This window comes from Anas acuta, chromosome 2 (assembly GCF_963932015.1).
Source record: "Anas acuta chromosome 2, bAnaAcu1.1, whole genome shotgun sequence".
NCBI classification, from domain to species: Eukaryota; Metazoa; Chordata; class Aves; order Anseriformes; family Anatidae; genus Anas; species Anas acuta.
In genome coordinates, this window is record NC_088980.1 from 146,715,000 (window position 1) to 146,742,795 (window position 27,796).

Sequence of the window (27,796 nt, forward strand, 5' to 3'; positions counted from 1 at the left end):
CCCCGCCACGCTGCGTGACTCACTGAGAAGCCAGGAAGCGCTTAGGGTGCCGAGGGCGGCCCGGGGGTGTCAGGGCAGGCCCGGGGTGGCAGTGGGGACCTGGGGGGCCGTGACGGGCCCCTTGGGGCCGTGATGGGACCCTTGGGGCTGTAATAGGACCCCCAGGGCCATGATGGGACCCCCGGGACTGTGATGGGACTCCTGGGGCTGTGATGAGACCCTTGGGGCTGTGATGAGACCCTTGGAGTCGTTATGGGACCCTTGGGGCTGTGATGGGACCCCCGGGGCTGTGATGGGACCCCCAGGGCCGTGATGAGACCCCCGGGGCCATGCTGGGACCCCCGGGGCCATGCCGTGACCCCCATCCCTCAGGGGTGTTGTGAGACAAGCCGGGCCTGCGCATAATAACAATATAACATGAAATAAACGCCTTTATTTCTATTTGTCATGGCGTAGCGCTTTCCGGCTAGGAGTAACCCACCCTGACCCGCGTCTGACGCGAGACCGCGCGCCTTTTTTTTTTTTTTTTTTTTTTACGATTTCACTGATTTTTAACAAACTGTCAGCGCAGCCAGAGGGGAAGGCGAAGCCTCCTTGACGGGGGGGGGAGGCCAGCAGCCCACACCCGGCTCCACCTCAGGGGTCGGGGCCGGGGCCGGGCTCCCCCCCATGCCCTCCGGGGAGGCACCGGGGGGCGGCGGGGGCCGGGGCCCGAGGCGGAGGCGGGGGCGGCGGCGGCGGGGGCGGAGCGGAGCCCGGTGACGGCCCCGCGGCCCCTCCCCGAGGCCCGGCCGGGGCCGGGAGCGCTGAGGCAGCGCTGAGGGAACATGGATGCGGCGGCGGCGCGGCGGGGGGCCGGGCCGGGCCGGGCGGTGGAGGAGGAGGAGGCGGCGGGAGCGTGGTGGTAGCGCCCTCGTTCCTTCATAGCCTCTTTTTTTTTTTTTTTTTAATTTTATTATTATTATTATTTTTGGGATATGGCGGCCCCGGGCCCTCCGCAGCTGGCTTGGCTGCGGCTGGGCCCGCGGCTGCGTGGCGGGCTGGAGGTCGCGCTGCGGGTGCCCAGCCTGTTCCTCATCGACGCCATCTTCAACGCGGCCCCGCTGCCGGGGGGCTCCTCCGTGGGCGCCGCGCTGCTGGCCGTGCTGCTGCGGCTGCTGGGTGAGACGGACACCTCCTGCCCTCCTCCTGCCCTCCTCCTGCCCTCCTCCTGCCCTCCTCCATGCCCTCCGGCCTTGTTTACAGCCGCCCTGCCTGCCCCCCCCCCCCCCCCCCCCCCGTCCCTTTTGTCGCCTGTCCCCGCCTGGCTGCGGCCCCTGAGGCGTTGCCGTGGGGAATGGGCTCCTTCCTTCCTTCCTTCCTTCCTTCCTTCCTTCCTTCCTTCCTTCCTTCCTTCCTTCCTTCCTTCCCCTGCCCTCCCGCGGCCCGGAGCGGCTCCCTGGTGTCCTCTGAGCTCTGCCTCCCTTCTGCTGGGGCCTTCAGGGTGTCTTCTCCTCCCCTGCCCCTCCTGGTGGCTCCCATCCCGCTCCCCTGCCTGCTGCTGGGCACTCAGGGGCTCCCTGCTCTTCCTCCTTCTCCTCCTCCTTCTTCTCCTCCTCCTCCAGAGCAAACCGACCCCTGGAAGCCCCCCAGACCCTCAGATGCTGTTTTCTTTCCTGAGATAAAGGTTAATTCACTGTTACGCCTATCCCACGCTATTTTCAGTGTGGGATGTAATGCTAAGAGGGGTTCTGTGTGTGCCCTCGTGCTGCCCGCTGCTGACACTGAATTATACAGGAGCTGGGATTGCCGTGACGGGAAGGAGCCCCCGAAATACAGCAGGAGGGTTTGCAGGCCCACGACGTGTTAACTTGGTGTGATTTTGGTGTTTGTGTGAGCAAGGACGCGGGTGGGACACCTGTCAGGGGAGGAAACTCCAGGAGAGGTTAAAAGGAAAAATAAAGAGCGAGAAGTGTGGTGGTGACAGCAGGGCGCTAGGTGAAGAGAGGAGGGCCAAGGGGATGGTGAGCAGGTAAGAGGAGAGCCAAAGAAATTAAAAACACAAAGCAGCTGCTTCCCTGCAGCACCTGGGGAAGGGCTGCGGCCAGCAGCAAGCCCTGGGACGTCCTGCCCTGCCCTGCTGCTGGTCCTGAGGGCTCTGGGACGGGCAGGAGGGGTTCTCCTTCCCTCTTGCCCCTTTTCTGGACCTTTTGTTCCACCCTTCTGTCATTACTAAGAGTGCCTCATTGAGAAATGGCTCCTTTTTAAGGGGAAATGGCACTGCCCTGCCTCACCCAAACCAGCTGAGGAGCCCTTCGCTGTGTGATCCAGATGCTGTAGGAAGTGCCTGGAACTTAATCCGATGTAAACGAGGCGGGTGGATGTGTTGTCGGATGATCTCTCTTAGGAGCGTGGTAATGGGGCTGAATTATGAAGGAGCTCTTCAGGACCGTGTTTATATCATCACTTCTCTGGAAGGGTTTGGGGGAAGGAGTGGGTGATCCCTCCCCTGACTGCTGCACAGGAGCTTTGGGAACAGTTTATGTAAGACTTTATGTATGTCTTGTACTTTGAGACAAGTGCTCTGTGGTTCTTGGCTTTCCAAAAATTAAAAATGTAACCACTTAGAGAGGATGGTAAAGACCTTCCATGTTGTTCAGGCTTACACATTTATTTATTTTTATATCTTCCTCTGAATTTAAGGATTACAGGGTTGGGGTTTTGTTGTTAGGGTAAGCTGAAATATTTGTCTTGTGTCCTTCTGTATTTAAATACAGGGGAAATTGCCCCTTTTTAGTTGCTGTTTGCTGGCATTGAAAGACTGATCTAAGCTTTTCTCGTAGCACAGCACTGCTTAGGACAGGATAAATGCACAGCTTACAGCTCTGAAATACTCCGGGAGCACAGTTTACTTGGCTAAGTGGAGTTCTGAATGGTTTTAAAAGTGTTTCGCTGCAGGAACCCTCCGTTGGGTTCCTCCGCCACTCACTTTTAGGAAAAGGATTCCTTCAGAAAGCGGTCCATCCCCAGGGAGGGCACGGGGTTCGGAGAGGGTTGCAATAATACCGGAGTCTGTAGAGATGCGGGCTTACGAGCGATGGCTGGGGACAAGGGCAAAACAATTCGGCAGTTCCACGTGATCGCAGCACTGACGAGCACAGGTAATTGAGCCCTGCCTCTGGCTGGAAGTTGAATTTTAGGTAGTGTGCTGCTGCAAAAAGGTACTGACAAACTGCAGGAGCACAAGGAGGAAATAGGAGAGGGATTTGTTGCAGGGCAAGGAACGATTTTAAAAGTAAGTGCTGTGCTTGGAGGCCGTGCGAGACAGGTAGATGGAAGTGGGGAGGCACTGCTAGGAACACTAAAGGTGCTCAGAAGTGAAGCAGCAGCACCTGGGGGAGCACCAGACAGATCTTACCGGGGAGGAACAGCAGCAGTGAGGTAGAGGAGAGGGGCTGCTCTTGGGTGAGCACAACGTGGGGCAGCGGGACATCCCGGCATGGATGTGATCTCCTATAAGCAGGGGAGCACTGTGCTCGCCACCCCTTCCGAAATTCCCGCTGGTCTGTGTCACAGGAGGTTCCTGTGGGCTTGGCCCTTCCGCACCTGTTGACAGGGAAATGTTTTTTCACTGGGCCCTCTTCAGAGGAACCCGTGGGTGTCGCTTTTCCCTCGCCTGACTCACTGCAGCAGCGTTTCAGGGATGTGTCTGGCATGTGGAAGGTCAGTGTTTGCGAGGGGACCTGCAGTATCTAAGTACTGCAAGGCAGAAAAATGGATTTAATTAATGGGCATGGATCAGAGGAACCTTGTTAGTACGAAGTCTCCTTGGCTTCAGGGGTCAGAATCCGATAGCCAACAACCTTGTTACAGCTGAGTCTTTCCTGAGGCTCAGAGAGAGGACACGAACTCATCAGCACCGTCGGCTTTCCCGTAGGTGTTTATTTTGCAGGCAATGAAATTTTCAAGCTAATTCCACAAAACCGTTGTGTGCAACGAGTCTCAGCTTTCCGTGGGAGAGCTGAGCAAGTTTCTCCTCCGTCACCTTCCCAAGGTTAATGATTAGTTAAGGAGTGTGTTTTTACATAAGCCAGTGCTGCTCGCAAGGAGCACTGTTAAGGTGCATAGGTAACTTTTTGGGGGGGATAGTCTACCTTTTGGTTTCATTTCATGTTTGCATTTTTCCTTCTTATTCAGTCACTCATCTTTGGTCAAGAGCAGCTGGAAGCACCCCTGGTGGAACCGAGCGCTGCTTCTTAGCCACATTTCTTATTCCTGTGATCCAGATACAGAGGCTTAGAATATTTCCTTGTTTACATATTTGATTCTGGAGGATTCGGAACAATCCAAAACACCATCTTCAGAAGAAACTGATCCTATCCTCCAGTAAAAAGAGCGTTACTTGGGATTTCAGTAGCTTTGTAACAGGGCTGGAAAGCAGCTTCTACTGAAATACAAGCTGTGGAGAGCAAAAGGAGGCTGGTGGGACACCCACAACAAAGGCAGCGAGTTTCCTGAAGGAAAAAGTGCTTAAGGATGTGCTGCAGGAGTGCTAGGGAAGGGCCCTGCCTGTGGCTGGCGTGTTGGTGGAGTTTGTGAGTTATGCTACAGGAGGAGCGGGCTGCAAGGGCATAAATTGTGGTGCAAAGGTACTACAGGCACCGTGATACGGTTTGTCATAGGAAGATCCAGGCTTCCTGTCACGGGCACGATGTGCTTGTGGTTGGTATGAGGGAAGGGTTAGCAAACAGGAATTTCAAGATCCGAATCTGATCCGTAATAAATAAGACACGAGTTTGCAGTGGTACCTGCAAAGAAACCAGTGGCACAGTTTGGAATTGCCTACAAAAACGTGGTACACTGGGAGGTCTTTTCCATGAAGCTTGCGTTTCAGGATAACCTTATCAGAAATGAAAACAAATTGAGGAGAACTGGAAGAGTGCCCCCGTGCCCAGGAAGCTGCAGCAATTTTCCAGTGTTTCAACCACTGTGGTTTAAAAAAATAAAATCTAAAAGGGCATGGGGTTCAATTAAAACACTTTAAACAGCATCTGTGGCCGAGTGCCTTGTTCAGGTGAAGTGGGGGGATGTAAAATGGGGATAAATGAGTGAATTCCCTGACTGTACATACAGAGCCGGTGCCGTAGCTGTTAGCTGTCTGCTTTTAGAGCTTAGCTGCCCTTAGATTTTGAGGCTGATTGGGAAGGATCTTTGAGGGCTTGGAAGCTGGCCCTGCTCGGTCTGAGGCTGCAGACAGACGCGGTGACAGCGGTGCCGTACGCGCAGGCATGTGAAGTGCAGAGGAGGTGGCTCCTGTACTGCCCCGACAGCAGCACCGCGGGGAGCATGGAGTTGTGGGCGCCTACAGGGAAGCAGTAATGGATGTAAACGTTTCTCCGAAGCTAATAGGTGAAATCTGTCGGTCACTTTCTGCCGAGAACTAAATGCTTTCCATCTGCTTTCAGGTGTCTTTGTGTCCAGTGTTGTTCTGGTGTTACAACAGCGAGCACTTTTCAAGTTCTACATGATCGCCTCGGCGTTCCTGCTGGCTGCAACTTCAGTGTTGGTGAATTACTACGCTTCTTTGCACATCAACTTCTACAGTGCCTACTACACAGCAGCGTTTGGGATTCAGTTCCTCCCCCACAAGGGACCCTCGCTATGGATGGCGCTTTCTATCCTCCAGCTGACCTTCGGCATCGGATACGTGACGCTGCTGAACGTGCAGTCCATCTACTCCCAGCTCATCATCCTGGACATACTGATCCCTGTCATCGGCTTGGTTGTTGAGCTACCCGTGAGCGTCCGGCAGGTGCTGGTTTTTCTTTCAGGCCTCGTGCTGACGCTGAACACCACAGCCATTCTGGTTACAAAAATTAAATGGTTCTATTACTCGGTGCGGTATGTTTACCTGCTGGTGAGGCACATGTACCGCATCTATGGATTACAGCTGCTGATGGAGGATACGTGGAAGAGGATTCGCTTCCCGGCGGTCCTGCGGGTCTTCTGGCTGACGAGACTCACAGCACAGGCCGTGGTGCTGACGTACGTTGTAAAGATGGCCGAAACCAACACGGAAGACAAGTTTTTGATATCATGGGATAATTGCTGGGAGCTGATCTGCAGCCTGATAATAAGCGGGTGCGATTCTACCTTAACTGTGTTAGGCATGAGCGCCGTCATCTCCTCCATAGCACATTATTTGGGGCTCGGCATCTTGGCCTTCATCGGCTCGACCGACGAGGATGACAAAAGGCTGGGTTTCGTAGCGCCCGTTTTGTTTTTCATTTTGGCCCTGCAGACTGGCTTGAGCGGCCTGAAACCAGAGGAGAGGCTGGTTCGCTTGAGCCGCAACATGTGCCTTCTGCTGACCGCAGTCCTGCATTTCATCCACGGAATGACAGACCCCGTGCTGATGTCTCTCAGTGCCTCCCACGTCTCGTCGTTCCGCAGACACTTCCCCGTGCTGTTCGTTTCGGCTTGCCTTTTCGTCCTGCCGGTTCTGCTCAGCTACGTCCTGTGGCACCACTACGCCCTGAACACGTGGCTTTTCGCGGTCACGGCGTTCTGCGTCGAGCTTTGCCTAAAAGTCATCGTTTCTATCACTGTTTATATTTTGTTCATGATCGATGGCTACTATAATGTGCTGTGGGAGAAACTCGATGATTATGTCTATTATGTTCGTTCGACTGGCAATATTATCGAGTTCATTTTTGGAGTGATGATGTTTGGGAACGGAGCTTACACAATGATCTTTGAGTCAGGAAGTAAGATCCGCGCTTGCATGATGTGTCTGCACGCGTACTTCAACATCTACTTGCAAGCCAAGAACGGCTGGAAGACTTTTATAAACCGCAGGACTGCTGTGAAGAAAATCAACTCCCTTCCCGAGGTAAAAGGCAGCCGGCTACGCGAAATAGACGACGTATGTGCAATCTGCTACCACGAGTTCACCACCTCTGCTCGCATTACGCCCTGCAACCATTACTTTCATGCACTTTGTCTTCGGAAGTGGCTGTACATTCAGGACACGTGCCCCATGTGCCACCAGAAGGTGTACATTGAGGACAAGGAGAACGCCAACGTCTCTAACAACAGTGGGTTTGTGGCACCCAACGAAGGTCCTGTAGAAGCTGCGGAAGAAGCTGCTGATGCTGAAAATGAATTAAATGAAGATAATGACAGTTCAGAGAGTGACGAAGATGACGATGACGATGATGACTGTGTGGAACAGCACTTGAATGAGACTCTTAATGCTAACTCTAACTCTCTGGGTGATTAAGAAGTCCTTTCCTAAGCTGTGAGGTATTATTTGTTTAAATTGACTTCAACAGATGAAAAAAGTATCACTTTGTAGTTGTTATACCTAAGCACAACAGCAGTATCTTGATGTTGAGTCTGTGAATGGTGGTTGTTTACTGTGGTGTGTGCTACTGTAAATATACCTCTAACTTGCTGGTCTCTTTCATGACCACCTTAAATTATGTACATTATTGTACATGGAATAAAATGTTTTCATGTTTTTAAGATGGTTGGAAAAACACTCTTTAATTGCTGTAGTGAGAATGCTGTGCCAAAGACTGTATAGCAGTAATCCCTGATCAATGAGTTCTGGATGTAAAGGAAAACTATTGGTGAAAGCAGACTGTTCAACAGCTCCAATCAGAAACAAAAAGCCTGAACCAAAGTAGCTTTACTTACAAATTCAGTATTAGCAGAGCTTTATTGCTTAAAAACTAGTGAGTTGTATTAATAAAAATAAAAAAAAAAATAGGCTGGTAGGCTTAATGCTACAGCATTTGTGTATGCGGAACAAAAAACTGAACCTGTTAAGCTTTGGGGTAAAGTAGTAAAGCATGCACTTGATTTGTTAAGCACTTCTGAATTACCAGTAGTAACTTGAAGTATTCTACATGTGAACTCAGCAGCCTGGTAGTCATTTTGCAACGCATACACGTATTAACAAGAGCTGCTAGCTTAGACTATCTTAAAAATTGATCCTCAATCTTGATGCAAAGGAAATAGGGCTGAGAAACTGTACCACTGCAGACCACCTTTTTCAAAATCAGCTTTAATCTTGTACAAAAAAAAAGCACTACATACTGGCTTCCATTGATAAGAACTTGCAGATATGATCAGTCTTAAGTTATGCTGAGTGAGCGTAAGAAGAACAACTTTACATATTTGGAAAGAAGACTTTAATAGTGTTGTTATATAGCGTATTGGCCAACTCGAGCGGGTCTTCTTCTCTTACCGCTGCCATTATTTCCAGGATTTGACTAAAAAAGAAAGATGGGTATTAGAGATGCTGAAACTCAGCACTGAACATATGTCAGACTGTCACATCTGTATGTACATCAGGAACTAAGATTCACCTGGAATAAAAACCTCCTTTGAGAGCACCAGAGTAAGATGCTCAAACCTGCAAACAGCTTCACTTCTAAGTCACTGACGTCCATTCCCTGAACACGGGTTGCTCCCTGGTACAGATTCATCTTCGGTCTTTTGACTCTTGTTCAGAGGTTATTAAACAGCCTTCTGTTTCAAAGAAAGTGTCACTTTGTGCATGTCTTTATCAGCGGTCTTGATTCCTCAGACTGAAATTCATTAACCTCCTTTCAAGGTTAAAGCTGCACTATAAACAAACGGGTTTATGGCAAAGCTTAAATTCCAGCTATAAACCTACCCGAGAGCACAGCTGCCAAAAGAGGTCATTGCAACCTCCCCTTTCTCTGTATTGTGAGGAATACACGCAGGTAGTAGTAGTCGATGTTAAATAAGCACTATAAAAGGCCTGTGGCCTTGATACAACCCGGGAAAAGGTGGCAAAATAAATTGAATGAGTAGTAGTAACACTTCGTAAGACAAAAACAAGCCACAACCTTGTCTCTGTATTTTTTTTCTTGATTTCCTAACACTTGTGTGTACAGAAAAATAGTTTACATTCTGTACAATTTCTAACAGGCTTTATATTTTGTTTTCCCTAGCAGTAGGAAAGCAAGCAAGCTGCTTTGTAATATAGATGAAGGACCTCAAGTTCAATGGTGTTTGGGTTCTGGATGTTTGCCACAACTTATACAACAGTTAAACTTCTTTTTGAAGGAGGCAGAGTAGAAAAAGTTGCTCCCAACTATTCCTTTTATACTGGTATTTTCCTCGGTGAAGAATTAGCCCATTTCATGCCCACTCCCGTGCTTTGCAGCCAAACAGCTTCTTGGTTTAAGGAGATATTCAAGAGAAGATGGGGTAAAATCAGGCCTACACAGAAATATCTGCCAAGTATCAAAGAATTTCAGCCCTGAAGAGTTTTGGTGGGGCTTTCAGGTACCGATCCTCACAAGGATGCAGTAGGGTGTATTATTGTAGCATCCTACAAGTTTCTGTGACACTGTGTGTATGAAAACTGCAGGAGAAAAAAAAAAAGCCTCTGGTGGCTAGAATTTCAATAAAAATAGCTTCCAAGGGGGGTAGTGCAGTTATTTATATATATATATATATATATATATATATATATATATATAAAATACATATATAAAATCACCAGCAGAATTGAAAGCTGTCCCCCCGCCCCCATTCACCACCAAAAAAAGACAAGTGGAAAAACCCTCCTGCCAACGGAGCTATATTAAACAGCATATATACCCTAAATATTAAATATAGTTTGTGGCCTCACGCTACCTTTCCACTCACAACAGATCACGCTGCTCGAGAAGTCACAAAATACTGCGCTTCCTAAGGTTTAAGAGGTTCTCAGGTTACTAATCTACATCCAGTAAAGGTTATAATTAATTTTAAAAGGACAGTTGGTTTGAAATAAGGTTAAGCTAAACAAGATTTTTTTGGTTGATCTCTTCCCTACTCCACAGTCATGGACTGACCTCAGAAAGCCTCAATACTGAAATAGCCCTTCTGTGCTAGTGTTGGGTTCAAAATAAAATTAATTTCAAAGAGCAAAGTAACTGCACAGAAATATATCTGAACACTGGTAGAGTCACTGTGTAAGTTTTAGCACGATCAATTTTTTCTCTGAAGTTTCTTCAGGCCTCTCAAAAACACGGCACTGCCCTCAGCTGTCACATAACCTCTTGCTTAGACACTGCCAAATTCCTAGGTTCTTCCGTAGCATCGTGAGAACTATTTCAAAATCCAGTTCCAAACAGGTCATTTACACAACTTTTCGGAGAAATACATAGAGGCTTTGAGCAAAGAAAAGATCTTTTGATCACACAAACAGGCTTTGCAGCTGTATAAGTACAGCCGTGAACTTTAACTTGCTGCACTGAAGTCATTCAGGCGCTACGCCACAAGAAACCTTCCTGAACTCCTTTTCCAGGAGCTGATAATGAGAAGATGACAGAGAAGCCTGCCGTGACACCAACCAGATTGTGCTAACAGTCATAAAACTTGAGGCATTTCATCTGCCAAAGCTATTTAACGGAGATAACTAAACATTTTCACTAAAACAGGGCATGTTTCCTTGCTTTTTCCACCTCTGGGAGGATGCATTACAAAGAGGTGGCAGGAAACCAAGTTTCTGTACATCTAAATTCTATGTCCTGTACCCCTAGGAGTTTCTTTCTCTGATCTGTATGTCGACCCGTTACTCATAGCTAAACTTCACAGGATCAGTATTTCATGAACCCATTTTTTTTTTTTTTTACAGCACAGCAGCAGAATACAGAAAGGATCCCAGGCAAATCCACATCACAGCAGTTTGTACCATGGCACAGCACGGCTGGTCTCCTCAGGGCCTGGGAGAAGCTGTACGAATGGTTTGGGTCGCTTCTGTCCACCCCGTATCTCGTGCTGTCCTCCCTCAGAGCTCAGCCCTCAGAGAGCTGCACAGCTCTAGGTTCTATCAGTCTTAAAAATAACTGCAACTGAGCAAAATTTGTTCAAACCCAGGTTACTGTACGGGGTTTAACCAATTAAATGAATTGGTTAATTCTCAATTCTCCAACATGCTGAGGGAAAAGACAGAAACAGTATTGGTTTAGTTTTCAGGGAGCTTTTTACATCCAGAATTGCCAAAATGGAAAAATAAAGACCTTTTATTTTTTTTTCAGAGCCAATTAAGCAATACCTTACATAAGTTTCAATAAATTTATACTCATTTCTATTTGCTACACTTCCAGTGAACTGTTGCTGTTTCCCCCCCCCCGTGAGATTTGAAGTACTTTTCGTACTACTACAGCAGCACACTTACATTATATGGCAGGGTTCGTTTCTGTCCTTCAAGCAGTGCCCTATTTCCCATTTCTTTTTGGTAGGAAATGTCGTTTTTACGTATTTTGATCCAGCATGGGTATTTTTCACTCCACACCAAGGCGCATCTAGTTTCATTTGGAAGACAGAGTTAGGAGCATGCAATCACTTGAGAATACCATGAGATGGTTTAATCAACTACGTCCACAGACAAAAGCTCTAGCAAATTCTTTCCAGCAATGACTTCCAGTCCAAAATGGAATTTAAGAGATTTGGGCAATTTAACATCTTAACAATCTTCGTATTTTCATACCATTATCTTAGAAGTTTACTTTCTGAAGTATCAGCAACAATAATATATAGCACTAACTTCCACTGGCGTAACAAAGATGGTGAGATACACTGCATCTGTTCCACTGAAATCTCCTGTGTTTTTTAACTGGTTTATATTTTATGTGCAAATAAATGCAAGGTTTTAGGCAGTTTGCTTTTTTTTTTTTCCCCCTTCTCTCAGATTGAGAAATTCAAATAAATACTGCTTTTTTTAATGGACAGTTACTAATATGTAAAACGTACGTGCAAAAAAAATCCCACCCCTGCTCAGTAAATTAAAATCACTGCTCATTAGCCCAAGAGGGGAACTGAAGCCTTCTCCCAGCTCGTTCCATTTATAGAGCTGTTGTTGTTTCCGTTGCCATTACTGTTGCTACTGGTCAGACATCGTAGCCATCGCCCTGCATACGGTCCATTTCCACCACTCCAGCAGGATTTTGGTATCTCAATACAACTGGGAATGTGGGCTTCTTAATTTGTCCTTTTTATCTTCCCCTGTCATGCCAGAAGCTGGCAAGGCAGCTCCTTACCTCTAGCAGAAGGCTGAGAAGGAGCCGTGAACTGTCTTCCAAAGCAGAGCAACTGGCAGCCCTTTTTCTACTCCTGACTCCTTAATTCCTGACCCTGCCTTATCATTGCTGTGCACACACATCTTATTGCCTAAGAGCACGTAAGTCACCAACTGCTGAGCAAGATATAAAATCTTACCGGTCTCTATCATTAATCGTTCACTAGGAATCGATTTCAGGGTTTCCAAGTTGGCTTCTGTTTTCAAGGAACTAGAAGATCAGAGTTTGGTTACAAACAAAAAAAAAAAAACTGTTTAATTACTTTGCTTGTTGTTCTGTAGCAAAAGCAGCCTCCTAAATAATTAATAAAATTTGTTTTACTTTAAAAAGTGCTCCTGCAACTTCAAACCTTGCAGAGAACAGCAGATTGGGAGCTACACAGTGAAGCTGGCTCGACCTGGTGTGTAAGCAGAACCCCCACCCGCACTGCCTCCCTTGCCCAGCCCTCACCAAGCCATGCAACTTGAAGTCAGGCTGGCTGACTTTTGACCAGATGACTGCTGAGGTTCAGCCTGTGAGACCAGTCCATAAGGCTGATCAGGTTGCATTTGCTTTACTCCTGGATTTAACACAGCAATTTCAAACTACGCTATTTTATTTTAAAGGCGCCTCACAGAAAGCCTGCTTCCACATTCAGTCCTTATTTATTTACAAACAAGGATTGATTGGAGGGTAGCAGAAAGGACCCAAGGCTCGATTAACTTCCTGAGCTGTGAGTTAGGAACTTTTTGTAGCTAAGAGATTAACGAGTGCAATTCTAAATCTGTCAGCCGATTAAGGGCCTACTGAGCTTTGAAAACTTGACCTCATCGTTTAAAAGAAAGTAATGAGTTCACTGCAGCTGACACTTTAAAATAGCTTTATTTCCTGGAAATAACTCACCAGCCATTTATTCCAATGTAAAGATCCAAATCTGTTATAGCTGCTGCTTCTTCCTTTGTGCCATCAAAAGAATGAACCTAGAAGGCATAAATATATGTTTGTGCATGTAATAGAAATACACAGACTTCACCTAAATCTCCAGTCATTTACAAGTACACGCTGGTATGTATCTGTGTCATGAATACCTGTGCACAGAGTGCATTACTCAGGAATTCAGACAGAGATGGGACATGGTGCATCTGATTCTGAATTTAGGCAAAGCTCACGCTGCAATAAAACTGCTCACCACATGTTATTAGTGACAAATGTACGCGGAAAAGGCCCACTCAGCGATCCTACTTTTGGCCCAGGAACTTCCCGTAGCTGACAGCTGGAAGGCGGGGCACCATACAGGGAACAATCCCCAACCCCATTTGTGCTGAACTTTTATGTTCTTGCCTCTGCATTCCCTCCAGGACTCTGTCAGGGAGAACAAGGGCCAGCTTTACGCTCTTCACAGACCTCAGTCCGCAGCAAGCAGGCAGTCTGTGCCATACGGATCCAGCAGAGAGGCAAGTGACAGGCCACAGGGTGCAAACCAGAACACGTTTGGAAACTGCCGCTCTCCTTCCCTGAGACCCTGCCTGCTGCCCCACCCTGCGAGGGGAATGAGCCATGGCAGAGGGTGCCTGTTCCTTGCTTCTCTACTCGTTACCAGCTCTGCAGAATAGAGGAAGGAAGGCGAGGCTGTGCAGTATGATGTAAGCGCATAGCGTGACAAGCACTGAGCTGGGGAAGGTTTTTGTGGTGACAACGGGGAAACTTGGGGACTGCGACATTAGGGTAAGATGTGTGTGCCTGATGGTAGTGGCACAGAACAATCCAAGCTTGTATTACTTTTGGAAAGACCCTGGCGTAATGGGAAGCTGAAAGAGGGTTGCTGGACTTTCTTAATCATCTCATCCAACGTTTTTTTCCTGCTATGCTTTTGAATTAAAGCACACGATTTGAATATCTAAAGACAGAAAGCAATGAAAAGTCACATCTGGATGTAATTTGAAAATGTCTGATGTCAGAAGCAAATGTCTGAGGTTATGGCTTCCACTGGGGACATACATCCAAATTATCTGTGGTCTGAAGGCACTGCAGTTATGGACACTGCAGAATTGGAAAGAGGCCAACATCAATTATAAGGTGCTTAAACTGTCCTTCTGACAGGCCAAGAAAAACTGTTCGTGTCAGCTGCAGAGCTTTTTCTCAGCCTATCCTCTTACCTTGCAGCACCCTCCCTAAAAACAACAACTGTTGAATAAGCAATGAAAACAAAAATACCGTAGTAATTTAGAAATACCAAAAAATGTGACTGGATTGCTGATATTGACTTGTAATAGCTGAAAGCGTGTAACTGGAGGCATACCCAGGCTCCGTGACAAACAAGAAGTCCCATGACTGCATTCACACGCATCCTCCACACACAACACACATGCAGGTAAAAATGAAACCCACTCCGACATCCACACTTACCACCCCTCCAACAAATCTCTCTCTGTTTCTTCTCATTATGTCTATGAAAAGGAATAAATAAAAAAAATATAAGAGAGCTCTGCAACAGACAAAGGTGAAAGAGTCAGGTTTCTACACTTTTCATATTCAGCATTTATTACTGCTTGAAACTCTCAAACAAAACCCACCTAAAAATTCAGCGTGCGAGTTTCTACAGTGAAGAAACATGGGCAGTCCTGTCTGCTCTGACAGGTCAAATTGTTTTTCAAAATATCTGTAAAATAAAAAATCACTTTTAAACAGAAACTCAGTCTAAGGCTAAATATAGCAGAACAGGTTTTTTCCAGTGCTTGTACCTTTTTGCCCTCCAGAGGTGAAGACTGAATTAATAGATTTGCCATACAAAAGCTATCACTCGTACAGTTTAAGAGCTCAAGTTTAAAAGAAACTCTTCCTCATTCTATATTCATTCATACAGTAGTGACCTGCTCCTGAAGGTGGGTAGGAAGTGGTCAGGAGCACCAACACTGGAAGAAGGCATAAATATATCTGCAAAGGGTGCAAACCTCGTGTAGAGTGGGTCTTGGTGGAACTTGGTTTTATTTAGATATTTTTCATGAAACAGGAACTGACTGTTCTCTCCACGAGGTTTTGAAATTTCAGGAATGGAAGAGAGCGTACCGCGTGGAGACCGCTATTTCAAGAAGCGTTCATAAAAGCTGTGAGGGTGAGGGAGGGAGCATTGTGAAAACTTCTGTAGCCTCAAATGGCCAAAACCATGCAGCCGAGCTGGCTGGCCTGAGAAGTAACAGTTTGGAGTTTTTGGTTGGTCTTGCATGAAGGGCAGTCTTGCTTTTCTTGGGGTGGAATGAGTACCAGTATCAGGCATCTTACTTCTGCCCTGTTCTGCTCATTGCCTTCACTCCTTCCAATTCTCCTCCCTGCTGTGTGCCTGCATCCCTTCCTTTTCACTCATTTTTATCCTTCTCCTACCTTCCACTTCTAGTTTTCCCTTTGAAGGAGCAGTGACAGCGAGGCAGCCAGCCTATGGAGAGACATAAAAACGTGGGCAGATGGGAGGTAAATAGGCAGCCAGTTTCTAAAGGGAACTAGTTAGCACTGAACTGATCCTGTCATGTGCTAGTTCTGACCCCCAAGCATTAATTATCCTTCACCATTTCTTTTTGTCTGTCACACTACACCCAGCCATGCAAATTGCAAGCGCTCAGGAAACAGATTAGAGGAATTTAGGCATGGCAGAGGGCCACCAGTGCAGACCTGACTCAGTAGCCATATGTAACATGAAAAATGATGTTACTTGGGCAGGACAGAAGGACAACATTCTGTCCAGAAGTCGGGGTCTGTATGCACACGTGGGGCTGCTTCAGGTGAAAAGCAGCCTAGGGGCATTCCCACCATTAGGTGTCAGACACAAAGGCAAGCTGGTGTCTACATACCACTGTGTATGACTCACGTGGAACAGGAGAAAATGGCAGCAAACCATTAGTTTTACATCTTTATAACACGCAAATAAGAAGTAGACACAAACAAAAAAAAGACAGCACCACCTGTCATTTTGATTTGTGCAATTCTCACTTTTCTGTGTACTGCAGGTTGCTATTTCTGTGATAAAAGTTAACTTCCTTGTGCATCAGTGTGGATCTCTGAGATAAAACAGGCGGAAGAGAAATGGACTTAACGTTAAAAACTGTCAGGAAAATTCAGGAGAAGGAATTACCCCTACTGAGAATTTTTCTCTTTAGTCTTAGATACTGTGCTTAGTTTAGATTGACTAAATATAAATTTAATTGCAACTCATGATTACTCTTGCAGTTAAATAGCTACAATTGGTCAATTTTCATTCTGTAGAAGACTCATTTCATATGAAAATGAGGTTTGGAGACTGAGCTGCAAATAACCCCCATGACTAACCCATGGGCCAACTGCAGTCTAATTTTGTACCTCCGAGACCAGTACCCTTCTCGCAGTTAAGTGCCCCTACAAACAGGAAGGTGATGTCAGCTTCTTCTGTATCTAGCTGCAGGGGAGGTTGATGGGGAAGTTCCCAGAGAAGAAAAAGGAAAGAAAAAAACATAGGGAAGGAACTATGGAAAACTGTAAAGAAATCAGAGATACGGTGATTAGAATGCAACAATACAGATCAGCAGGCACCCAAACCTTACTGGGTCCAGTACTTAAGGAGCAGCCACCTTCTTTCGGATGAGACTCATTCAGTGCTCACTCTGTCTCATCTCAATAAGGAAGTTTGAGAACATTCCTGCATGTTTGTTTGCAGATATAGTTTTGACCACAAAGATTAAACGCCGTGGTACTTCCAGGTTTGGAACCAAGGCACTGACAGAGCTGCAGCTGCTGCTTTCCGTGCCCCTGAGCCCCATAAGCCCATCACAGCAGCACAGAAGTGAAATTTCTATACACTCATCAGTCTGTTTATAATGTGATCTTCTCCATAACACGGAGGCACCACCTTCACCTACCATCCAAATCACCACTTACTGCTGGACAACTTAAGAAAACGGAGAAAGCTTCAGACAAAGAGTTCCCAGTGGTGCTTCAGCAAAGGAATTTCATCTTTATTAGCTTTTCAACCCCAGAAACGGGATGAAACAATCATTTCCATCTTTACAGGCGGAAATTATTCAGAAGGAAACACAGGATAGCTAAAAAAAATCATGATTAAATGCTAAATAAACTGGAGGTCATGCTCAGATACTACCCACAGGGAAATTGTCACACCCCTCTTCCACAGGGTAACTCCTGACAGCCATCCTAGCGGCTGCTCCACCACCTGAGCTGCAGCCCAGCCGACAGCTGGTGTGCTGCCCACCAGCAGCTGTGCTGCGTTTCACACTTCGCCTTCCTCTTCTGTTCATTTATCAAGCACACATGGAGCATTAATTTGAAGAACTTGCTCTCTGGCCTGTGAAAGGTCATGACCGTACCCAACCCAATACTGACTGAACAAAACCGAAAACAAACCAACCTCAAACACTCCGGCCACACTTCACAAACACATGAAGGTGTACAGCACAGAAAGCCGCCTGTTTAGGAGATAAGGAGTTTGCAAACACAATGTTTGCAGCTGTCTGTCCTTGAGGTTTTCAGCAGTTCTTTGCTCCCTTGCATTTCTTGCTTTGGGCTTTTTCATCACTCACCTACTTCCACCTGCAACTTCCAGCAAGGGCTTTCAAAAGAGCTCTTTGGAGCTAGATTTATGTGTTTCATTTGATTCACTCAAACAGCTCAGGTAAAGACTTTCCATCATTATCAACCTTAATTAGTAAGGATTCACCTACCACTTTAGGAGTGATTTCCGTTCCACCCTGTCACTTCTTGCCTTGGAACCCAATTTCAATCCATCCAATTAGACGATTTTCACTACAGGCTGTCAGCTACAGTTCATTAGGTAAGGACAATCACATTTTTTTTCCTTAAATTTTCTTTCAAGAGCATCAAGGATCTTAAAATAGGATATTCCTCCAGTGTCTTAGCTTGCCACAGAAAATAAACAGGTGTTTGTTTATTTTTTTATTTTTTATCTATAGCACTTCTTCACAGTATGCACCAGTGAAGTTGCTGTATGGGATGAATGTACAGGTAGAATGCTACCAAGGAAAAAAAAATCAGTCCAATTCAGTGAATATTTTACTGTATGACTGTAGCATTACAAAGAACTGACTAACTACCCACTGAGAACATGTGGCAATTAGAAAAACCACACCTAACCACTGCCCCCCAGTGACTACATCTGCTCATTGCAGTGATATGCAAGATAATTCATAAATGCAAATGAGATGAGGGATGAATCACTTACTTCTTCCTACACTTACCTCCGTCCACAGTTCTCTCTGTAGACAGAGGTTTTCACTAAGAAAATGTGAGCTGATTTTAGGTGTTTCTTCCACCCAGTATCTCTGCTGCACAGATTACCTCAATATACAGCTCTCTCCAGCTCCTCAGGTTCTTTTTTTCATCAGCTCTCACCCATCTCAGCAAGCATTACCCTTAGTAAAGGCTTCCTTTTCTCCACTGCTCACTTATCCTTTTTGACAGCTGTTCCCTCCCCCACACCTTCCACTCCAATAACCTAATTCTTCTTTCACGCACCACAATTATATTATTCTTCCTATGAGCCTTCAAGGGTTCCTCAGTATTAACAAGAACGAGTATCTGCCATACCCAGAAACCAACAAAATCTGATGGATTTTACACAAAAGGACGTGTGAGTCAATACCAGGCAGACAGCAAAATGGAGAGCAAAGCACTTCTTCAATGCAGGCATCCTTCTTTAAAGTCACTTTTTTGTTAAATAAAACAAGCAAATTGCAGAACTATACAAAATGCTACTCAGGAGAATAAAACACAGAAAACATTTCTGTAAATTGCTACAAAGTCAACTTAGAGTCATGCAAAGTTTCTTACTTGAGTTGGGTGTCCTTTGGGCAAAATTCTAATCTATCAAAATCTACAATTGGAAAGAACAAAACCCCCAGTTAGTTAGGGTGACAGGACTTTTTCATTTACCTAAGGAAAAAATAATATCAAAACACTAAGGTAACACTTACCTAGGCCACATTCTCCGACTGCTATTACCTTTGTCTTATTTTTTTCAATCAGATTTTTTAATTCAGATAAATACTGGTCTGGGCTACCCTGCTCAAATTCTCCGCAGCGCGTGGGATGGCAGCCAGCTGTACTGTAAAACATATCTAAAGCAAGACAACATTAGAAGGTTTTAAGTAAAATAAGAAAAAAAATGAGTTTATGTAAAGTATAGCCAGAATCTGAACTTTTTTTTTATCCTTATTGCTCTTAACTTTAGAAGGAAACTCCTTCTGAATGTATTTGTGACTTTATTACACTGACACTCTGTGCTTTAATGATGCCAGACAGTGTCTCTATTCAGGGCTGGAGGCTTCTCTTTACTGCCCATCGTTTAGATGCAGTACTGAGGTGAACTATTCTGGTGCAGCAGCCCTGAAAAAGTCACTGAACTGCTGAGGTTCAAAGGCACCTACCTCTTGAGATCACCTAGAAATCAGGTTACCCTCTGCTGTAAGATCTGTAGGTGGTATGTGATTTCCCTTCACACCTCCAAGTTAGCTATTAATGAATTTTGCAAGCAACACCTAGCCTGATTTATCCAAAAATCCAATCCAGATTACCTCAGTGCCAACACTAAAAGTGCCTTTACAAAGAATGTACGAGCACAGAAGGAAAATATATACATACATATATACACACATGTATATAAAGGCCCTGAGCTAGTATGAAAGTTTGTCCTGCTTTGATGGAGGTTGGGAGGTGGATTCAGTTGGAACAGGTTTCCCCCTCAGGTTCATTCCGACCTAAATTACTTTATGATTTTTTTCTGTAAACAGTACTTTAATGTGTGTTTTGCAGTTCAAATACATCTTTAAGTAATCAGTGGAATGATATTTGCCTAAGGAAGAAAGGGAAGGACATAGTCCCTTCAGTGGAAAAAAAGGGAAAACCATGAGAACAATAAAGAGGAAGGTACCCCTGTTGTTCAGCTGGTCATGATAGATTGGTAAATTACAGTAAAAAGAAAAATCACCAAGAAATTTGCATTCCACATCATACAAGCATTTCAGATTATTTCTGGAAGAGAGCCTTGGCAAAAAAAAACTTTCTGCTTCCAGAAACGCGTGTAGTTTTCTTTTCTAAACATCAAATTATCTATAAATAGAAAATAGAGCAATGGCCAATTGCTTCCATCACCCAGGGATATAAATAGTAACATAAAGGCACGCACAATGCATTTATCCCACTCTGAAACATGATTTATTTTTTTTTTATTTTAATCCGAGATTCTGTAAATACCTCCAGGGGCTGTTCCTTTTAAACTGTTAATTCTGAGAAGATTGTATTTTTGACTGAAAACATAAGTTTAAAGCGAACATACCATTGGTCTGCGCCAGCTGCAATGCATCTTTACTGTCTTGTAGACTCCCACCTGTGATCAAAAACTTGGAAGAAAAGTACTGTCAGTATGTTCTGCTTTGAACACCAAACACAATGTTTAAGAAAATACTCAGAACTAAGAATCTAGAGAGAAAACAAGAGAAGGCAATTACTAATGTATATATGACAAAGTTTCATAATTCAGTAACACATCTCAATGGTCCTCAGGAGCTAGAAAATAGTCTAGGTAGCAGAAATTGATTTTTTTTTTTAATCAAGTACCTTTTATACTAATTATTTCACACCATTAAATGAGTAAAATACTTCTATTTGCAGCAATGCTAAGTTCTAAGACAATGACTCAAGAAATTTTGAGTCACTGTAGCACATACAAATACAGCAGGAGGGACAATGATTCTGTATTCGCTGCAGTGTGGTACCTTCCCCATCAGCAGTGCTTTCTTTTTTCATCTCTTTTCGCACTCTTTCAGACAAGAGCCTTTCAGCAAACCATCAAGATGGCTGTTCCTCTTCTAGAGGAGGGTTTATTTCTTTATTTCTAATGATCCAGCCTATCAGTACAGCAGAACAGCTCATAACAGCGTGTGATGCATTTTACTTTAATTCATATTTTTGCCTTTATAACTTATTGAGTTTAGAGATGCTCATATAGGCAGGCTAGAGTATTATAACTAAAGCAGTGTGGTCCACTGCTGAGAAGACTGATCTCAAGGTAACAGTTACAAACTTGCCAATATTTACTAGCAGACATTCAGGTGTATCAACCATAACATTTCACAGGTACTTCCAGCTTTTCTGCCACTTTTACCTATCAAAATACCTGAAGGTTCACCATCACAGTTTTTTGTGTTTGGACCTGTAGCAGTAACTGTACAGTAAGAGTCACACAGGATAAAAAGAGACAAGAGTTGTTGCTCATAATATAACTAATGTGAAAACTTCTGTAAACAAACAAACAAACAAACAATTACAATAGGTCAGAGGAGAACATCATTCTGTGTAAACTGTATAATGGAAACTCTACAGATCACATATTGTAATACTGAACTATATCCTGAGCACCTAATGAACTGCAACCTAAATACAATGCTACCTGCACAGAATATTTTTGCATTATGGCACTAAAGAAAGTGCATTTTCCAGTGCAAGTTCCAGAAACATTTGTTTTCATACTGGTGCACTATGAAAACAAAATATTTAAAAGCAGTTTAAAATACTGAATAAGTTTTCTAATTATAAGAAATTACCTTTTTAACGCCAACTTTGACTGCTCTCTCTACCACATCCAAAAGGTCATCTGCAAAATTTTACAGAAATATCACTAACTGAACTTAAGGTTTTGTGGCATACTTTAACAACTTTTGAACTAAAAATTTCTTTCATGCAATCAAAATTCCTATCACGAACAATCTTTGAACGACACTTTAAAAAATAATAGCAGAATGCAATAACTGAAGACCTGATCTAAGTCCAAAAATCAGTGGATATTCTTCACGTATTTTAGGAGGCTCTTGAATATATATGCATATAATTATATACATATAATATGTAATATGAATATATATATATATGAACAGTACAAAAGAAAAAAACATCACTTCTAATAACTATGACTCAGCAATGCAATACTTTGATAGTTTATTGTTCCTAATTCTCAGATGAGCTTCTTCCACATTATCTGAATGTGAATACATCAGCATTGCATTCTGCTCTCAAAGTAGTCACCTATATAACAACTGAATAGAAGCAACTCAGTAGGAAAAAAAAAGAAATATTTTGCGTAGAACATCTAAATTCACCTTCCAGTACCTAAAGGGGACCTATAGGAAAACTGGGAAGTGACTCTTTACCTGTGATAAATCAGTGATAGGACAAAAGGTAATGGCTTAAACTAAGAGAGGGTAGATTTAGATTAGATATAAGGAAGAAATTCTGTACTCTGAGGGTGGTGAGGAACTGACACAGGCTGCCCAGAGAAGCTGTGGGTGTCCCATCCCTGGAGGTGCTCAAGGCCAGGCTGGATGGGGCTTTGGGCAACCTGGGCTGGTGGGAGGTGTCCCTGCCCAGGGCAGGAGGGTAGAACCAGACAGGCTTTAAGGTCCTTTCCAATCCAATATCTTATTTTTGGAGAAAAAAAAAAAATCTAATCTTACTTTCTGACAAGCAAAAGGCTTCCCTTTTAAGAAGAGTAACTTTACCTTGATGTTTTTGTGTTCCCCTGTAGATTCCTCTGAACATAGGGTCTGTAAGGTTAATACCGATATCTGTAAAAACAAACAAAACCCAAACATAGTTATTAGCATCATTCCACATTTCATTCTGAGACCTCCAGACGTATTTTAAGAGGCATACATTAGAGCTGCCATCACCACCACAGGCAGATTCCTGGGCACTGCTTACAGCCAGCGCCTGGGCTTTCCCAATTCACCTCAGCAGTAGGAGGGAAGGCAAAACGCAAAAACTGGCACACAGCCTTTAACTCGGCGTTCCTGTAAATGCTTTTATCCAAGCCAATTCGATAAAAACTAAAGATTATCGTCCTGCGAAAAGCAGGGCGAGGGCTTGCCGGAACCCCCTGAATTTAGTGGGTGGGGGAGACCTCAATGGGCGCACGACAACCCCTCAGAGAAAGCCCCAAAGAGGGCATAAGTGTCCCCAAACCCTTTTTTATCGGCTCTAACCTCTCCTCAAGGGCAGCCTGCACGCACCTCGGCCCTGGCAGCGGGGGGACAGGGCTTACAGAGGGCGACAAACCCCGGCGAAGCACCAGCCATGTCACCACAGCGGCCAGCGCTTAGCGCCTCGCGGGGAGCGGGTCCCTCAGCCCCGACCCCGGGGGGAGCACGGAGGGACCTGGGGCTCGGCAGATACGAGGAAAAGGGGGACGGGGACACAGACGGAGACCCCCTTAAGCCACCCATCCCCTCACCGATGAGCTTGGCTCGGTTCATGGCGGCGGGCGGAGCTCGGCGCCTGCGCCCGGCCGCCACGTTGCCGTGAGGCGGAGCGCATGAAGGTGAAGGGGAGGGCAGCGCGAAATGGCGGCGTACCTCACGCACCAGCAGAAGGTGCTGCGGCTCTACAAGAAGTCCCTGCGGCACCTGGAGTCCTGGTGCATCCACCGGTGAGGAGGGGAGGCGGCGAGGTGTAAGGAGCGGGACAGGGCTTAGCCCCCACTGCCGGCTTTCCCCACCGAGACGGGACCCCCATGGGGTTGGGGGGGAGGGGGTATCCTCGTCCCTTTCCTATAAATGTGGCTGAAAGGGTGAGGAAAATGCCAAAATGTCTCTTCAGCCTCTTGTCACCGCCTGCAAAGGTGGTGGATTTATGGACGTGAGGCCCTCAGGAGCCCTGTTTTTGTGTAAGGTTAATAGAGGATGTTGCCATATTCTCTGTAATATTTTTTTATTTTTTTATCCCCTGTACACCGCGTGCGCCTGCAGGGACAAGTACCGCTACCTCGCCTGCATCCTGAGAGAGCGGTTCGATAAGAACAAGGATGTGAAGGACATGGTGAAGGCCACCGAGCTGCTGAAGGCCGGCCAGGAGGAGTTCTGGGCACACCAGCACCCCCAGCCCTACATCTTCCCCGACTCCCCCGGTGGCACCTCCTACGAGAGATACGAGTGCTACAAGGTCAGGGGGCTATGGGGTGGCTGTCAGCGTGCTTACCTCGCTCTCATGGCCCTGAAAAGAAGGGGAAGGTGTTAAGTAGGCTTTAATATGGCCGCAGTTTGGTTCAGCTCGGTGCTGGGAGTCGCATTGCTTGCCTGGGAGTCGTGTTTGTGTGATCACTTGAAATGGAGCTGGCTGCTCTGTCAGAGGATGGCCAGCTTGGTTTTGCTGGGATTTAAGCAACTGGAGGCTGCTCGGTGATGGGTCAGACAGACAGAGTGACAGGGTTGGTGGCAGTGACAGAGGACAGGGAAGAAGCAGCACCACCCTTTGTGGTGACGTCTGGTCACAGCCCTGGTCTCTGGTTCTGTCAGAGCTTGGTGTCAGCCTGGCTGCTGGGGAGCTTCTCTTCACTTGGCCTTCCTTCTTCCAGCATTTTCAGTAATGACACAAATTACCGTTTCCCTCGATCCACTGCAGTGCCAAATAAGTTTCTTTGTGACCATTTTATGTTGAGCTGTATGCTTAAAAATAGCAGCACTGTTCTTAATGTAAGGCACTCTGCAGCTTGGCTCCTCCCCCCGATGTATTAGTGAAAAAACAGGCTTCATAACAAACCACAGCATTTTCACTGTTTTGGCATTGGCCCTTTTAATACACCATGAGACGTCAGCACTGATCTAGAGAGTGCATGTACCCTTTTACTCCCAAATCTTGAAGGTGGTGTTGATGCAAAAGACTAGATCTCATCAGCTCCTTACAGATGAGAAGCCATGTGAAAGAAAGAACCTGGCACGGATTTAGAGGCAGCAAAAAGAAGAAGAAGAAAAAAAAAGAGGCAGCATATGAGTGGGAATGGAAGAAGAGAACTAAAGCTTATGCCAGGGTCATGAGCCTCAGCAGTAGTAGAGAGAATGGTGAAAACAAATCAAAGCAGAAAAAGGGTCAGTTGAGCAATGATCAGTTTTCATACAGAAATGTAAATGGATTTACTTTTCTTTCCTTTGCCCTGTTTTAAATGCTAAGCCTGTGCTTTAAGCAAGTGGCTATCAAGGCTTTTTGGTTTATCAGGGACTGTCCATTGTAGATGCAGCTACAAAATGTAATTTTTTAAAATCTCTGCCTGTTTGATTTTTATTTTTTTTTGTAGTGGTGCTTGGTACGTATATATCTGTATTTAATAGCTGGTCTGTTCTTTCTGTAAAGCCAAAATTTTATAATTTTATTCAGCGATGAGAATCACAGCAGGGAACTGCAAATGTCACTGGATAAATGATGATAGTGGAACAACTTAATTTTAACATAGATTTTTTTTTTTTTTTTTTTTTGTCAGTGTTCTTATCTTTAAAATATTAACATTCAGTGATGCACAATAAAATAGTTCCATTGAAAGAGGCCTTCAGGGATCACCTAGCCCCACTGCCTGACCTCTTCAGGACTAGCCAGAAGTCAAAGCACACTAATGAAGGCATTATCCAGATGCCTCTTGAACACTGGCAGGCTTGGGGCATCAACCACCTCTCTGGGCAGTTCCAGTGTCTGACCACCCTCACGGTGCAGAAATTGTTCCTGATGTCCAGCCTGAAGCTTCCCTGGTGCAGTTTTGTGCCATTCCCACGTGTCCTGCCATCACCAGCACCTCCCTCCCCACCTCCTCAGGGAGCTCAGGGAGCAGCGAGGTCGCCTCTCAGCCTCTTTTTTCTCCAAACCAAGCAAACCAATATGCTGCCGCAGAATTCTGAATTCAGTTTTTATTAGGATATCCATCCAGAGCTGGGTCAGTCCTCTGGAGGTTGAACCATAATCAAGATCTAAAGGCCACTAATTTTTGGAATAGCTGTAGACGAGCAGAAGTGAGCTGTCAAACAAAATGAATTAATAGTTGCAGAGAGGGATCTTTAACCTGCTGCCTTTGGGGATAGGAGGGGAGGAAAATCCATCTTTTCCCCTAGATGGAATTATTTCAGGAGCTTTAGAGTAAAGGGAGGTGACCTGGGGTCTGTCTTAGAGATGCTATGATTTAAGCGAGTTGCTATCACTTTACCTCTGACTAAGGAGAATCCACAAAACAGATTAAAAGCTCTGCCCTCTGCCGTGTGGTGACTCGTGACTGAAAGTAGATAGCTCTTACATGCTGGTTTTATGTCGTGCTTTATTTCATGGGTTATTTATCCATTTTAATAACGGGTTTAATGAGTGCATTCAGTTCTTTCGTGTGTTAGTATTCTACATAGAGATTTTACATGTTTTTATATACATACATAATAAAGCTATTGCTTTGTTGCTATTTTTTAACAGATTCCTGAATGGTGCTTGGATTACTGGCATCCTTCTGAGAAGGCAATGTATCCTGACTACTTTGCCAAGAGAGAGCAGTGGAAGAAGCTGAAGCAGGAAAGCTGGGAGAAAGAGGTCAGTGCTTGTTCGATGGCAGGGGAAGCTGCTTTAGCAAGCACTTTGTGTGGCATTTAGCTGTGCTCTTGGAAAATATTTTAAGTGAGAATGTTGAATGCCTGCTGTGGTCTTAGGCTCTGCTTTGTTAGAACATTTTTCAGTGTGAAATACTGGCTTGACTTGAAATGTGTGTACAGATCTGAGCTACAGCTTCCTGAAGGCCATGAAGGGAATTTGGATGGCTGAATTTGATGGGTGCTGAACCTGCAGCCATCCTTTCAGTTAGTGCAGGGCTGTTGTAGCTCTTTTAGTAAATTCTGAAGTGGGATGGGAAGAGATGAATGAGCAGAGTTCCTCTTCTGCTGTTGTGAAGCTCTGAATGTGTTGTGGATGAACCTTTAATAATTATTTACTGTGGACTTCATCATTTGGGAATCCAGGCTAATTTCTGGTCAACTTAAATTGAGCTTCAGTTGGAAAAAGTTGATTATCCCAAAATAATTTTCAGATTTGGGTATAGAGAACTAGGTGGATTACGTGTAACGTGTCACTTCTGTCAGAATTGACACAGTGGCAGCCAGCACTTACACAGCTTCAAGAAACGTTAATTGATGACATCTAAAGGGCTGTTGGGGGCATGCAAAAATAGAAGTCTCCTCCTGACTCGTATGGGAGTGTTTTAGGACCTGTAATTTAACTGCTGATTTTCAAAGAAATGAGAGAATGCACTTTATTTAGCAATGGCAGACATGAATTACAAGGAAGTGATGACCTTTTAAGCAAAAAATTCTTTTGTAAACCACTTTTCCCTCTTAGAAAGTCCTTCTTAATTAGGTAATATGAGCCTGCAGTGATTACCGAGTTTGCGAATGAGTAGTGAGGACAACTGAAGGCATTACTGCTAGTTCTCTCCTTCTGAAATGGGGTCAGTTTCTTGGGCACTAAAGCATTTTTTTTTGGTCTTGTGTTCTAGGTCAAGCAATTAGAAGAAGAAACTCCACGTGATGGTCCAAAGACTGAAGCCTTGCCTCCTGCTCGTAAGGAGGGGCATCTGCCACCGCTGTGGTGGCAGTTTGTGACAAGGCCCCGTGAAATGCCCATGTGAAAGTGTTACTGCATGTGAGTTGAAGTGATCCTTCCTCTGTAGGCAGTAGGTATGCCAGTGAACATATGCTACTGCCATGCGAAATAAAGCCAAGTGAAGTGAAACTGAAAATGTTTTTGTGACATTCTGGTCTCGTACTACAGCAGGCACACACTTCCAGTTGGCGTGGTGTAGAACAGGTGACTGCTAACATCTACACTGTGTACCTAGAGTATATGGTATATACTTGACCAGCCAGTGAAGGGATTTTTGTGGGATACTAACA

General features: G+C 45.1%; 3 protein-coding genes across 8 annotated transcripts; 2 read left to right on the top strand and 1 right to left on the bottom strand.

Annotated features, from left to right (window-relative positions):
- Window positions 1-775: 775 nt before the first annotated feature.
- Window positions 776-8,531, top strand: RNF139 (ring finger protein 139). Of its 2 annotated transcripts, none has more exons than XM_068672614.1 (2): window positions 776-1,161; window positions 5,445-8,531. In XM_068672614.1, the coding sequence occupies exons 1-2, from the start codon at window positions 978-980 to the stop codon at window positions 7,259-7,261; spliced, it is 2,001 nt and encodes a 666-aa protein (XP_068528715.1). In that variant the 5' UTR covers window positions 776-977; the 3' UTR covers window positions 7,262-8,531. The 2 variants fall into 2 exon arrangements, with proteins under 2 accessions (XP_068528715.1, XP_068528716.1); XM_068672615.1 differs by lacking the exon at window positions 776-1,161 and adding an exon at window positions 1,400-3,274.
- TATDN1 (TatD DNase domain containing 1) lies at window positions 8,032-23,466 on the bottom strand. 5 transcript variants are annotated; one of them, XM_068672617.1, is made up of 12 exons: window positions 23,347-23,466; window positions 22,616-22,681; window positions 21,665-21,714; window positions 20,398-20,461; window positions 19,037-19,180; window positions 18,894-18,936; window positions 14,639-14,724; window positions 14,472-14,512; window positions 12,969-13,045; window positions 12,226-12,296; window positions 11,186-11,312; window positions 8,032-8,258 (listed from the first exon to the last, which is right to left on the bottom strand). In XM_068672617.1, exons 1-12 carry the CDS (start codon window positions 23,366-23,368, stop codon window positions 8,156-8,158), a joined length of 894 nt encoding a protein of 297 aa, XP_068528718.1. In that variant the 5' UTR covers window positions 23,369-23,466; the 3' UTR covers window positions 8,032-8,155. The 5 variants fall into 5 exon arrangements, with proteins under 5 accessions (XP_068528718.1, XP_068528717.1, XP_068528719.1 ...); XM_068672616.1 differs by lacking the exon at window positions 23,347-23,466 and adding an exon at window positions 23,158-23,340; XM_068672618.1 differs by lacking the exon at window positions 23,347-23,466 and adding an exon at window positions 23,099-23,339.
- On the top strand, window positions 23,401-27,642 carry NDUFB9 (NADH:ubiquinone oxidoreductase subunit B9). The gene is made up of 4 exons (XM_068672621.1): window positions 23,401-23,541; window positions 23,861-24,053; window positions 26,331-26,444; window positions 27,400-27,642. Exons 1-4 carry the CDS (start codon window positions 23,456-23,458, stop codon window positions 27,529-27,531), a joined length of 525 nt encoding a protein of 174 aa, XP_068528722.1. The 5' UTR covers window positions 23,401-23,455; the 3' UTR covers window positions 27,532-27,642.
- Window positions 27,643-27,796: the final 154 nt, after the last annotated feature.

Bases quoted from the DNA above. Each gene is read 5' to 3' on its own strand.
- RNF139 (XM_068672614.1), top strand. From the start codon at position 978: ATGGCGGCCCCGGGCCCTCCGCAGCTGGCTTGGCTGCGGCTGGGCCCG. The intron at 1,162-5,444 runs GTGAGACGGACA...ATCTGCTTTCAG, and splicing joins CGTGCTGCTGCGGCTGCTGG to GTGTCTTTGTGTCCAGTGTT.
- TATDN1 (XM_068672616.1), bottom strand. From the start codon at position 23,338: ATGGGTGGCTTAAGGGGGTCTCCGTCTGTGTCCCCGTCCCCCTTTTCC. The intron at 20,462-21,664 runs GTAATTTCTTAT...TTTTCTTCCAAG, and splicing joins TCAAAGTTGGCGTTAAAAAG to TTTTTGATCACAGGTGGGAG. The intron at 18,937-19,036 runs GTAAGTGTTACC...TTCCAATTGTAG, and splicing joins AGTCGGAGAATGTGGCCTAG to ATTTTGATAGATTAGAATTT.
- NDUFB9 (XM_068672621.1), top strand. From the start codon at position 23,456: ATGGCGGCGTACCTCACGCACCAGCAGAAGGTGCTGCGGCTCTACAAG. The intron at 23,542-23,860 runs GTGAGGAGGGGA...GTGCGCCTGCAG, and splicing joins GAGTCCTGGTGCATCCACCG to GGACAAGTACCGCTACCTCG. The intron at 24,054-26,330 runs GTCAGGGGGCTA...ATTTTTTAACAG, and splicing joins AGAGATACGAGTGCTACAAG to ATTCCTGAATGGTGCTTGGA.